Source organism: Mesocricetus auratus, unplaced genomic scaffold (genome assembly GCF_017639785.1).
Source record: "Mesocricetus auratus isolate SY011 unplaced genomic scaffold, BCM_Maur_2.0 Super-Scaffold_100024, whole genome shotgun sequence".
Classification (NCBI taxonomy): Eukaryota; Metazoa; Chordata; class Mammalia; order Rodentia; family Cricetidae; genus Mesocricetus; species Mesocricetus auratus.
Genome location: NW_024429205.1, coordinates 12,398,250 through 12,411,966, shown reverse-complemented (window position 1 = coordinate 12,411,966; position 13,717 = coordinate 12,398,250). Strand labels below are relative to the sequence as shown.

At 41.5% G+C, this 13,717-nt stretch overlaps 2 protein-coding genes across 6 annotated transcripts in view; one reads left to right on the top strand and one right to left on the bottom strand.

Moving 5' to 3' along the window:
- Nucleotides 1–5,985, bottom strand: part of Gen1 (GEN1 Holliday junction 5' flap endonuclease) — a 28,755-nt gene extending 22,770 nt beyond the window's left edge. The window contains exons 1-2 of one of the 2 annotated variants that reach the window (XM_040730710.1): nucleotides 5,701–5,985; nucleotides 59–283 (exon numbers count right to left, since the gene is read on the bottom strand). In XM_040730710.1, the coding sequence (XP_040586644.1) occupies nucleotides 59–219 (161 nt within the window). In that variant the 5' untranslated portion in view covers nucleotides 220–283; nucleotides 5,701–5,985. Of the gene's footprint in view, nucleotides 1–58; nucleotides 284–5,554 lie in introns of both variants that reach the window. The other variant, XM_040730709.1, reaches the window with a different exon arrangement.
- Nucleotides 5,986–6,080: 95 nt separating this feature from the next.
- Smc6 (structural maintenance of chromosomes 6) overlaps nucleotides 6,081–13,717 on the top strand; it is a 54,525-nt gene continuing 46,888 nt past the window's right edge. For 2 of the 4 annotated variants that reach the window (XM_040730708.1, XM_021232397.2), the window contains exons 1-2: nucleotides 6,081–6,263; nucleotides 11,413–11,552. In XM_040730708.1, the coding sequence (XP_040586642.1) occupies nucleotides 11,418–11,552 (135 nt within the window). In that variant the 5' untranslated portion in view covers nucleotides 6,081–6,263; nucleotides 11,413–11,417. Of the gene's footprint in view, nucleotides 6,275–11,412; nucleotides 11,553–13,717 lie in introns of all 4 variants that reach the window. The other 2 variants (XM_005079056.4, XM_013119871.3) reach the window with 2 other exon arrangements.

The following is a 13,717-nucleotide window of genomic DNA, read 5'->3' as shown; positions in this document are numbered from 1 at the left end:
ATATGTTAAATTTATTTTAAAATCTCAAATATACAACAATTAAAAGGCTTTCCTATACCTGAGGTGGGGCTTCACGACAGTTCCAATCATTTTCTTCACTGTCTGTGCTTCACATACCCAGAGGCTCAAATCAACAGCAATGGTTTTCCCACTAAGATCCTGCAGGTGGATATGTTGCTTTACAGGCTCCAAAATTTGCCACAAGTCATTCACTCCCATCCTGGTGATTATCTGCTGTTATCTGAGGTATACTTAAGCAAGGAACATGGGAGCAGGCAAATGGCTAAAGAGACAAAAAAAAAAAAAAAAAAAAAAAAACCCCAAATCCAAGGTTAGTTCATAGAAACGTTGATGGAAAATTAGGGAGGGGAGAAATGAAGTAAGAAATACTGGAAAAATATGGAGTTATGTTATAAAAGGTATTGTTTTAATTGTATGGCCACATAAGGAGTTCATTATGGGAAAATGAAATTTAAAGCAACATATTTTAAGTCACCTATGATTCTACCGTGCAAAGGAATTAATGTTTCCTTCCTTATATAGTACAGGACAGAGGAACAAACCATCTTGAACTCCATTGTCCTGCCTGCATATTTTATTGGCTTTTCTTTATTAAACACCCACACCCATTCTTCTTTTCCTTTTTTGTTAACTTATAAAGATATGCTCACAATGAATATTAAGTCTGACTACATAAATTTAACCGACTATTATCTTTAATGTAGCCTAAAAACCCAAAGCAAAAGCCATTATTTACATGTAGAAACCTTCTCAATAAAAATTAGTCTTTTCTTCCAAAAGTCTACTCTATCAAATTGCACACAAATGCAAAGAAAACCATTGCTCAAAAGGCTGTTGTACATATTTTTCTCAGTTTTCTGAATCTTGATTTTATAATGTGGCCAGGCTTGCCACAAGTGTTATTTTATGTACTCTTTTTTGTGAAGTGCATATATATATATATATGTATATATATGTACATATACATATGTGTGTATGGTTATATTACTTTACAAAGAAAAACAGAGTAAACACAAAGTATTAAGTAGTTAATAGTAGGCTAGTATTAATTTTACTCTACCTGAACACATTCTGTTGGCTGTAACACTATGGCAATAAATTGAGTTAATGTGAAAAGTTGTAGCTAATTCTGGAAAGAGTAGGGGCATATGTATTTCTTAATATAATATTATGAAGGTAAACGAGATTTGTAAAGTATTAGCCATTACAATACATTAACACCAGGTAGTAATTTGAGAGTAAAATTCCCTATAGTTTTGCTTTTATTTGTGGCTCACACTGCATACTCTAAAAGACTCATTTTAAAAGGAGAGAGAGAAAAAAAAAAAAGAACCAAAAAACCAAAGGTGTCTTAAATAGTGATAAGGAACCATTCTGTGGCTACTTAAAATTATATATGTAATGTAATGCAAGCATGTTTACACATGTGTGTATTAATTGAGGTCACACAAATTGGGATGAGTGTCCCCCTATAAAACAGGTTCACAAAATCCTAGTAGTGGACCTTGTTGTTCAGGAGATTCCAAGAGGTCCCCAAAACAATATTGACTATTGCTTGGTGCCTCTTAGAAACTTACACTGAATTTTTATAAGAGCTTCTTCAATTTCTTAAAAAGCCATCAAGCATTTACTAGATAAAACAAAACTACAAAAAGTATAGGTTAGAGACAGGCATTGGTGGCACATGCCTTTAATCCCAGCACTCAGGAGACAGAGGCCGGCAGATCTCCGTGAGTTCGAGACCAGTCTGGTCTACAAGAGCTAGTTCCAGGACAGCCTCCAAAGTCACAAAGAAACCCTGTCCTGGGGGGGGGGGATAGGTTAGAACTACACTAAGGGATAATATTAAAAGAACTAGATGTAGCCACAAGAATTAGAACTTTTATTTGCTAGCCTGGTCTCTAAATTTATTAATCCCTATCATTAACTATAGTCTCTGAAATGATGAACTCTAATTCAGCCTACTTATTTCCTTCTTGCTGGATGCATGATATCCCGTCTTCTCTGTTTTTGAGACAGGATCTGGCTGGGTAGAATGGTGTGCTCTCATCGCATTGCCTATATCCTGGGATTGCTTGGTTTTTAACAAACTCTTTAATCCCATCCATCACCTTTCCTTACAAAACTCTTTCAGTCTTAGTATTTCCCAAGTATGCTTAAGCTTTGTTCCCAGTAGCCAAATGGGCAGTACATTCTGTTGTCTACAAAATGAATTCTTTTATTTATTTAAACTAGAAACAAATTTGTATTACATGTCAATCCCAGTTCCCTCTCCTTCCCCTTCTTCCCTGCCCACTACTAACCCCTATCCCATCTCCTTTCTGCTCCCCAGGGAGGGTGAGGCCTTCTCTGGGGAATCCTCAAAGTCTGTCCTATCATTTGGGCCAGGGCCTAGGCCCTTCCCCGTGTGTCTAGGCTGAGAGAGTATCCCTCTATGTGGAATGGGCTCCCAAAGTCCATTCTTTTGCTAGGGATAAACACTGATCTACTAGCCGGGCGTTGGTGGCACACGCCTTTAATCCCAGCACTTGGGAGGCAGAGGCAGGCGGATCTCTGTGAGTTCGAGGCCAGCCTGGTCTACAAAGTGAGTTCCAGGACAGCCTCCAAAACAATGCAGAGAAACCCTGTCTCGAAAAACCAAAAAAAAAAAAAAACACTGATCTACTACCAGAGGCCCCATAGATTGCTGAGGACTCCTCACTGACATCAGCGTTCTGGGAGTCTGGATCAGTTCTATGCTGGTTTCCCAGCTATCAGCTGGGGGGGGGGGGTCCATGAGTTCCTCCCTGTTCAGGTCAGCTGTTTCTGTGGGTTTCACCAGTCTGGTCTTTTGCTCATTCATTACTCCTCCCTTTCTGAAACTGGATTCCAGGAGTTCAGTTCAGTTTAGCTGTGGGTGACTGCTTCTGCTTCGATCAGCTACTGGAGGAAGGCTCCAGGATGGCATATAAGGTAGTCGTCAATCTCTTATCTTGCTTTCCTCTATTCTTCCTGACTCAACCTTCCTTCTCCCTCATGTCCTCCTCTCCCCTCCCCCCATGCTCCATTCTTAATCCTCCATTTCTAACAAAATTTCACTAATTCTGCTACATACAGTTTTAAGTCTGTAATAAAGTTCCAGTTTCTTTTTTACTTTTTCCCATTTGTGTACAATTTTTCTCTCCATAACAACCTGAGCAATCATGTTTTTAAAAAAATCATTAAAATACTGTTTTTATTCATTAATGGTGGCTATTTTATAAGGAAATATAAACAATTAAGTTATTAGAAAATCATGTATTGCAAGTGTAACACACATGTATAATTACATCTATAATAAGTTTATATAACACACACACAATCATTTTGACACAGGGTCTCACTACGTGGTTCTAGCTATCTTGAACTCACTATGCTGACCAGGCTGGCCTTGAACTGACAGAGATCTTCTTGCCTCTGCCTAGAGAGTGCTGAGATTAAAGGCATGCTCATGTCTGGCCATTTTTAAAAAAGATTATTTTAGGATTTTTTCCAATTCTACAGTCTAAATTAAAAAAAATCCATGTTGTCTATGAAGAGCACCCATTATAGCGTGTTAAAAAGTACATACAACCTGTTTTAAGGATGCAGTTAATCCAAAATCTTTAAATTAAGCCACCATTCATTGCCATTTTCTCTATGTGCTCTTAGTACCAGTCATTTCTCTGAAGTGATACTGCATAGCAATAGTTAAAGACTCCAAAACCTTGTGAAACTCCCAAGAGGAGACCAAATGCAACAGTGCTTAAGATTTATACCTGCACTAAAAGACAGCAGTTTTTGATTAGTCCATATTCCGTGTTTGAAGATTAGCATGAAGTAAAACTTAAAAATACTACAGCTATCAAATCCTCCAAAACTATGTAAATTGCTGAGTTTCTACTCAAGCCTCTTATAACTATTACTCTCTGATGATGCAGTCAACATAAATGAGTCTCCTAATGTATTTCTAATTTTTAGGAATTAGCTGTGTAAAAGAAAGAAGACAATTAAGTTGGAATATGTAGCAAACAGTTTTACAACTTATGAATAGCTTCAGTGTATCTCGATTGGTGAAAAGAGCACTGAGTTTGGAGTTCATACTCTGAGGCTTTGGGTTTTGGATATGCTACTGATCAACCTATGGACTCTGAGAGACAAGGAGCCTTTCTAGGAAAGGAGGCATATTAAAACGGATACATATTATAACATCCTTTGACTCCCAAGAGTCAAAGGTAGCAGGAATACCCAGATTATGGCTTGATCTAGAAGATACGTTTCTATATTAACAAAGGGCCAAAGAATCTATTTCAAGTTAAAACAAAAACAGATCCTTTGAAGTAACCATATGGCGCCCATAAATCCATTTATGCTCCTAAAGCTTCCTTAAAAGCTATTAAGTTTCTACTGGTTAATTATAAAACTGACCGAGGTGAGAAAAGCGCAGACCCTTGCTAATTCCACTAATGAATCAAATGTAAGGAACAGAAAAAGAAGTCAATGGTTGATTTATGCAAAAACACATTTTATTAAGGCAAATTTTCTGCTCTTTCAGAGTTTAACGAAGGGACAGGAAATAGTTAAATTTCCAAATTCGCATTAGTCAAGCATATTTTCATATAAAGATTGGTAAACAATATAAACTTCCATCGTGCAGGACTGTAAGTGTATGGGATTTGCCACATGATTTCACCGAGTCGGGCTGTCTTAAATTTCTTTCAGTTATCCCGTCATATGAATTTAAACTTTGAGAATCATATTGAATTTACCTATCGGTATTTATTAGGAATGTGCCTAAGTACTGGGGATAAAGTAACGATCAGGTTCAGGATTTAAACATCTTGGTAGAGTGAAGCTACGGAGGGACAAATCAGCACTTTAATAGGATGGTAGTACTGCCAGAGGCTGTTTCCCGTTAGTTACAAGGATGGTTCCGTCCCACATTTAGTCTATTCTCACTATGTTAGACTTTTCACCAATCCATGACAAAGGACGCAATATATGATTACTTTTTGAAGTGAATGGTGGCTTTGAATGAGGGAATTGTCTTAAGTACCGGACACCTGAGGTTGTACACCGAGGCTGGGGTAATTAATGGTGGATGCTACTTCCCACGACATAGGAGGGAAAGCTCAAACAGTGAGGTTACTCGGGTAGGTAGGCAAATGGATGGCTAGCATCGAGTCAGGAAGCGAATGGAGAAGGCCCGGGAACAACTTCAACTGCTATTTATTTAAAGCGATGGCCACCCGAGGGTGGAGCGGGCAGGGGAGAAAGGACCGCGTCCACACCACCCCAGAGGCCCACCTAAGTGGTGACTGCTGTTAAGAAAACTGCTCTCCCAATTGCCACCCTAACGCAGAGCGGCGCGTGGGGTGGGCGTCGAGGAAGGTCACCCGGACGGCGTGGGGGTGTCCTCGGGGGTGGCCGTGGGGACCCCGCAGGGCGGCTGTGGGCGAGCTCGCCCTCCCGCCTCTGTTCTGGAAGTCTGTGCAAGCACCGGGCGGCCGGCCTCAGCCTGTCCCGCGGGACTTACCCAGACAGCCCCTCCTCGCGGCTGTGGAAGGAACACGTCTGTCATTTACCAGTCTGGCCCGGTAACTACCGCCGCCCTCAAGTTCCCGATCCCCTCAAATCCGCGCTAAAACGAGAGAAACGGAAAACAAAAAGGAAAAGCCCTACCCAAGCTGCCTTCCCAAGCACTTAGCGCCGGGCCGCAATTTCGAATCCAGCGCCCTAGCCGCTAGTCCCGCCCCTTCCGGGAAACGGTTCCTCTACCTCCCAGACCCCGCCCCTCGCTCCCTCGCGGTTTCGCTTTCCCCTCTTGCAGTCGGCCCCGCGGACGCATGCGTAGACCTGTTGCCAGGGCTCCCCGCGATCTTCCCGCCTGCCTCCCCCACCGTCTAGATCCGCCGCGGAGCGGCGCGTGTTTCTCCGCTTCCTCCTCCGCCTCTCCACCTCCCGCCTGCTGAGCGCACTTCCGGTTCCCTCTCGCCGACCCGAGCGGCTCGAGAGGCCGGCGAGCGCGCAGGCGCGGGCGGAGTCCGGGGGGCCGGGAGGGGCGGGGCGCAGGCGCGGACCGTCCCGCGGCGGGCGCCTGTCTGCGGGGCTCCCGCCTGCTTTCGCAGCGGGTGCACCCTGCTTGGCGGGCGAGCGGTGGCCGAGGTCGGACGCCCTCAGGGTGGCCTTCGCGTTGTGACAGCCGCGCCGACTTCCTTCCCCGGGGCGACCGGGACTTGTTGGAGGTAGAGTGATGGTGCGCGCTCCCTCTGCCCATGCCCGGCAGCCCCGTGCCTCGGCGAGCCGCCCTCGGCCCTCTGGAGGCTGCGGGCTGCGGGTGCCGAGGGTCGGGCCTGCGCGCGGGCCGCGGGGCACCTTCGCGCTCTCGGAGGGGACGCCGCTTTCCACCTCGGGAAACTTGGCCGTGGGCGCCGGCCCGCCCTCGCGCGTCTGCAGGCGGCCCGGGCGTTGGCGGGCAGCCGCAGAGGTCGGACCGGGGCTGAGGCCGGCGACGGAACTGGGTGCTCCATGCGCAGGCACCGTGTAGGGGTGGGGGGAGGATGGAGGGGACAGGACTAGAAATGCCGCTGAAATCTGAGTTTGCCGTTAAATCCAGTTTCCCCTAAACACCATTCGCATTGACCAGGCGAGAGTAAACCGTCGTGTTTGAAAGGTTTGGGTGACATTTCTTGCCCTTCATTGCTGTGGAATTGGAGGGAAATCCCGATTGGCAAGTCTAGAAAACAGGACCTGGGGGTTGAATAAGGACTCTAGGAGGCTAGGGCTTGAGGTAAGACTCCCGATTCCTAGAAAGAGCACCAACTAATTGACATTTAAAGCCCGAAGACAAGTTATGCGAGCACTTACTGCAGTTTGTAGTTAATGAGTAAACAGAAGACCAAGCTTGCATTTTAAAGGCAACTCTTCTGAGCTGTCTGTTCAAAGTTAGAAAAGCCCATATTCCCTGCCTCTGTGAAGGAGGCTGGAGTCTTTTAACCATGTATAATAGAATCTGCAGTGGCCAGCAGCTGGTTTTAAGGGAGGAGTGGGTGATGAAGTATTAGAACTTTCCCTTGGACTCATCCAGTTAGTGAGTATGTGAAACTGATGCTTTTCTTAATGTTGAAATCTATGTTCGTAATTGTTTTTCCCTGGGATCTGAGGACTGTAGTGCTGATGGTAGCTTGCTTCCCTAGCAAGCACAGAACCCCGACTTCAGTCCCCAGCACCACATGAAAGTCGGTGGTGGTGCAGGCCTGCAATCCTAGCTTCCAAGGAGATGGAGTCCGGAGCATCATCAAGGTCCTCCACTCCATAGCATGCTTGAAGCCAGCTTGGCTTCCATGAGCCCGGTCTGAAAGAAAAAAGAATTTTCTGAGCTGGGGATGGTGGCTCAGGCCTATAATATCAGTTCTTAGAAGGAGCTGAGGTGAGACAGCAAAGTTTGGGTTATGTAGTGAGCCCCAGGCGAGCTCAGTCTAAAGAGGAAGACTGTCAAAAACAAATTATTTTCTGAGTATGTGTAGTAAGTTTAGAGACCTCTTTTAATTGCTTAAAAACATGTTTTTTTGTTCCACACGAGGCAGGTAATGAAACTTTCTGAAGAGTAATTCCACCTCTTACCTTGCAGTTGTAAGTCACAGGGTTCCTGAGAGATGAGTTCAGTAGAGTGCATTCAGTATTGAGCTCAGCAAAAAGCATGTTGAGTGTTAGTGGAAAGCAGGTGTTACTGCCCAAAGGGTTGTTTCACTAACTGCCAAAACTAGAACTTTATGTAAAACTTTCCTGAATCTTGACTACCATTTTAATTGTTAGGACAGTCAATCAAGATGCAGTAGACAGTTTAGGAGTATTGTTCGTGGTGGTATATTGCTACTTTAACATGTAGGGACTCCCTCCCCCAAAAAAAGCAGTTGACTTCCAAGAAATAATAGATAACTAAAAAGTTTACTGGAATAGTATATGCGTTATATTTGAAAAGCTTTAGAAATTTTTGTGTATGAGTGTTTGCCTGCATGTGTTTCTGTGTACCACATACATGCCTGGTGCCCACTGAAGTGTTGGTGCCCAAGGACTGTGGTTACAGACAGTTGTAAGCTTCCATGTGGGTGCTGGGAATCAGACTTGAGTTCTCGGGAAGAACAGTCAGTGCTCTTAACCTCTGAGCCATCTTTCCCACCTATTTTTATACACTTAAATGTCACCAGTAAGTCTAGGCGCCTGAGGGTCCAGTGTGGCCAGGTGTACTCTGCATGTGCCCATGTCTGTGTTTCTTTAAATGACAAGTGAGTTATGTCCTTCCCCCCTCTTCATGCTTTCCTTGGTCACCAAATTCAAGGCACTTCATATAATTTTCTTTCCTTCACTTTAGAATAATTTCTACTGCACGCTGTCCCAGGGTCTATCCTTGGAACCCTTCAAGCTCTAGTGTTTGCAAACAAAACAAATTTATTACCCTTCCCTCTTGACAAATATACTGTCTGTTTATAATGATTGATGGCATTAAGTGACAAAATGGAACTTTATGAAGCAAGCCAGAAGGAATGTGGAGAGGAACACTTTAGGATAGAATTCTTCTTTCTAGTTTTTTGAGAGGCACACAAGAAGATAACATTGTCAGTCACAGAGTGTGAATCAAGCGTTGTGGGAGAACCCTGGATGTGAGTTGGCTTTGCCAGCCTCTGTCTGCATCTGGTTACTAAGTAGGCAATACATGGGTGGAAATCTTACAGTCCAGTCTCAGCTTCCCATGTTGCAGAATAAGGGCATGATCTATATCATCAGGAGATCACAGGATATTGTTTAATCCAGAGCCGATGGTAGGCTACTCAACAAATGTTAACTCTATTCACTCAGACTTTGACCTAGTCTTTTTAACTGTGTGGTGTTATCACCACTGCTTCGTCCCTAATCTTGCTCTGGCCTTTGTTTAGAAGTTTATTAGAAGCCGTCTACTTTGGCATTATTCTTAGTGTATCCCAGATTACAATATGCTTTCAACTCAAATTTGAATGTTCAAATCAATTACCTGAAAGACTGCAAATAGAGGGCTTCTCAGTTTCTGCTGATCTTGGATTTCTTGGTGTTTGGACTTAATAAAATGTGTTACTGTATTAACTAGTTAACCTCATTTGATTTTGTAATATATTCCAAACACTGTGCTAAATTAATTCAGTACATTAAGGTTGTTTAGTATAGAATGAATGTGAAGCGTACAATTAGGGGTGTGGTAAACACAGTTCAGAGCAGTTATCTGAATCTGTCACTTCTGCCCCAGCGTAGCTGTAGTTACATTCACTTAAAAATATTTAGTTCTAATTCTGTTATGCTGGACACTACTGCTAACCTCCGCTTTGTCATTAATGGGAAGCATGAGTTACATATAAAATTATAGCTCAAGAATCAAAATTTTGTAATTCTGCTAAGACTTGTAGGATCTCATTAAAATTTCATGTGTATCTGAATGCTTCATTGAACCCTTAATTACTGATTTTTCTTCTTAACTTCTTTTTTGGATGTTCTTCACTGTCCCTGCTTTAAAGTTTACTTCTCAGAAGAGAAGAGGTGATACTTATAGAGCTGTGGCACACACCTGTAATTCCAGCACTCAAGTTCCAGGACAGCCTGGGCTGTATAGCTAGGCCTTGTCTTAAACAAACACACACACAAACCAAAACAACTAAAGTTTAAAAATTGTAGATAAGTAAGTAAAATAAACTATATTACTCTTTCAGTATACTCAAGGTCTCAGAGGAACCTTTTCCTTTTTTATATGTTGTGTTTTTTATCTTGTTAGTAATAATAATTTACTATTTATTGCTTATATCTCATACTCAGGACATTCATACGTGGTTTTTGAAAGTCTGTCATCTTTAAATCTCAAAGTGATTCCTATTTAAAAGTTAGGAGGATCCTTCTTAGTTCAAGTTACCTTGGAAACCTAGCAGTCTGCTAATCCCAGGCTATACCCAACAAATAAAAAACAGCCTCATTATGAGATGTTTGGGTGTAGTAGTAGCTCTTGTGTAGTATACTCTACTGTACATTGTAAATTCATTGCACTTGCCTAGTATACTACCTCGTCCCAGTTTTACTTGACAAACTGCTTTCTAGTGAAGTAGTAGTACTCAAGTCAGCCAGGCTATTCCAAGTGCCTTCTAAAGTCAGATTGTTAGTCATTAATAAGAACAATGCCTCTCTTTGTTTAGTAATTTATAAGTTATTACTAAGTAACTGGTGAAGGAATAGAGAGTGGATGAGACAGAAAGTTTTATTGGGTAAGAATGAATTGGTGATATTTGGGGAATTTAAATTAGCCACAAGCTAAAACTAACATACATTGATTTTTGTGATGAAGTAATTTGAAAAAAAGATTCTTGGTTTTGAAGTTTTGACTTCTATAAGAGGTTTGATATAAATATTAAACTATTTGCAGAGAAAATTGTTACTAGGATACAGTTGTGATTAATGGTAATATTCTTGGAAAAGTCTTGGTTTAGGTTAAATGTCCTTTGATGCTAATATACCTTTTATTAAAGATACTTGATGTCAGAGTGGCACAGAATCCAAGTCTTCCAGACCAGTGATTTACTGGTTCTCAAATTGTATAAAACTGCTTTTGCATCTCCTGAAGTCTTCCTAAGGGTCTACTCACAAGCTCTGACATGGAGCCTGGGACTGGGGAAATCTGTGCAGCTCCCAGGGTCTTTGGAACAGAAAATAATTTTATGATTCTTATGTCCCCACTACTACTACTTTCTTCCTTATAGTTCACGACTTTAGCAAAGGCAGTGTCTATTGTATTTTTAAGTATTTGGTTTATGACAATTGGAGTGGACTATGTAAGGAGCAGGGAAAGCACTAGTGTGCAATATCGCTGCTTCAAAATGTGTTCCTTTGGAAAATACTTTAAAAATCAAGATTATTTGATTAATACTACTTTATAAGTTATAACTGTTGAATGTTGTAATAACTTCAGGAGAGACTGTGTCCTCTCTACTAATAGGAAACTAGAACACAGTGTTTTACCAATAAAATATTTTTCCCTTTGGTGAGTTTGGGAAGAAAATATTCAGCTAGGCTCTTAACAGTTTATAGCCACGAATAACTTTGAGGTAAAATCAGCCAATGTGTACAATCCAGGTGGTGGTGGTGTTGTTTCTTTCAAGACACTGTAACATTGCTTTCTGACCTGTCTGGGCATTAGAGGTGGGGCTCAGGTTTTGAGAGACAAGCAGCATCAGTGGGGTGGCATTTCTTTTTGGAGGCTCAAGGGGAAATGTTTTTCCTTAAAATTGAAGGAGTTTTGTGTGATTTATTTTGTAAAGTGTTTATTGAATAGTCTTTATATGCTGTCCTTGGCTTATGTTGTTGTTACTATAAATATTTGTTCAGATCTGATGGCCAAAAGAAAGGAAGAAAATTTCTGCTCCCCTGAAAATGCTAAAAGGCCAAGACAAGAACTGGAAGATTTTGATAAAGATGGAGATGAAGATGAATGTACAATTTCTTTCACTAATGGAACCTCTACTTTGGTAAGCACAGAATTACAAAATAATGCCTTTCAATTGGTTTGTTTCTCATGGTCATTTTATGTATCATATTTCATAATTTGTACTCTAGAGAAAGCCTAAGAGTTTTAAGAAACTGGGTAAAATTAGCTTCTGATTTTGAAGTTTATGTTAATAATTAGGAATTTTAAGGAAAATAATGGGACAAATTACTAAATCTTTAAATAAAATTGGCAAACCTGTAGTAAGACCAGTAGGAAAATGAGAAGACAAAAATTGCCAATGTTATGAATAGAATAGAGGCCATGATTACTGACTTGAGCCACTACGGCTTTGAGCTTTACAAGAATAAGGAAATATAATTGTCCTTCACACTTAGATCTGAGCTATCACTTCATACTCATTAGAATTTTAAAGTGTAAAATAGTGATGTCACCAGGTGTTAAGAATGCAGTGAATCATTCATACTTTGGGATGTATGGGATGTAACTTGTTACCACCACTATGGAAAGTTTGTTTCTGTGAAAAACAATAGAAAATTGCAATATAACCTAGCAGTTGTTCCCAAGAAATGAAGATTTTAGTACAAAACGTGCTATATTTTTAGTAGCTTTATTCACAAAAAGTTAAATTGAAAATAAGTCCACATGTGATTTGGTGACTATCCTGTGGTATGTCCATTCCATGAAATACAGCTTAGCCATGACAGAGTCAACAGCAGACAATTAAGCTGAGCAGAAAAAGCCAGTTTCCAAAGATTATGTTTTGCATAAGGCCATTTACTTGGCATTCTTGGAATAACATTTACAGAAATAAAGAAGAGACTAGTGGGTAAGGGGTTGGTGTGGCTTGAAAAGGATGTGATCGTGATTATGATCCCTTACAAATTAAGGGATTGCTTGTGAGGGAAACACAGTGTGTCTAGACTGTCAGTGTCTGTGTCTTGCCTGAGGTAACCGTGCTTTATTAAACTGTTTCCATTGGCAGGAGCTGCGTGAGAGCACATAGGGTCTCGTTTCATAATAATTGCTTGTGACTCTTTACCATAAAGTAAAAATAGTTTTAGAAATTCATGAATTAGTAATACCTGATAGTCTGATAATCTCCTCATGCAATGATGTAAATATTTCCTGCTTTTTAATGAGGTAGGTATAGGCTAGAATTGAGATGGAGTTTCAGAAGAACCCATTAAAATTGCTGATCACATTGAAATGGTCTCTGAAATGTTAGGATTGACAAAAATCTGGTGGTTTATTCTGGTATTTAATATCTGTAGAGTACAGGTAAGAACTATTTGTCAAGTACTGATTAAAAAGTTTAATAATCTTAATCTTGACTGTCGCACCTGCTGTGCGGCCTGCATCCGAGAATGTAGCGAGGTGGTCGGGATAGATGACACAGAGACTGGTTGGTTGCTTTAAGAAAACTTTATGCTTCCCAAGTCAGCTTAGGAGGAGACCCCAAGTCCAAGTCCGCTTAGGAGAAAAGTCTCTCCAAGAAAAAAACGCTTCCCTTTTTAAGGACTTCTGCCATCCATCTACATACAATTCTTTCCAGACTTCTCACCCTCCTGGCTGGTGGTTTAATCTCCAGCCCCAGAACGGGGAGACACAGCAGGGAGCAGGAAGAGGCATCTAGCCGTAGGGGGTGTCAAAGTCATGGTGTTTCAGTGAGCAAGCCCTTATCTGAGCCCTATCAAGAACTTTATAGCACTGAATTGTTTTCAGTAAACATTATCTCACAGCTGTCTGCTCCCAGGCCAAAGGGGAAGTGGGTTTCTGTTCAAGGTCTGGTGTCCCCACACTTGACATTTATTTATAACATGGGAGCTTTTTCTGCTTTACAGATTTGGGTACTCTTCCCCCCCCCCCCCCCCCACAGAGTTTCTCTGTGTAGCCATGGCTGTCTTGTAACTTGTTCTATAAGCCAGGTTGGCCTTGAACTCACAGAGATCTGCCTTCCTCTGCCTCCCGAGTGCTGGAATTAAAGGCATGCACCACCATGGCTGGGAAAATCCTATGTTCTTTATACATTATTAAAAGTCATTCACCTCTTGTAAGTGCCTGAAACAGAATGTCAGAATAAAAGCATCTGTACAATGCTCTTTGAATTTTCTGTTATGAACCTGGGATGCCATGTCAGAGAATGAATTCCATGGTCAAACATTGGGCAGATAGTTTGTAGAATTA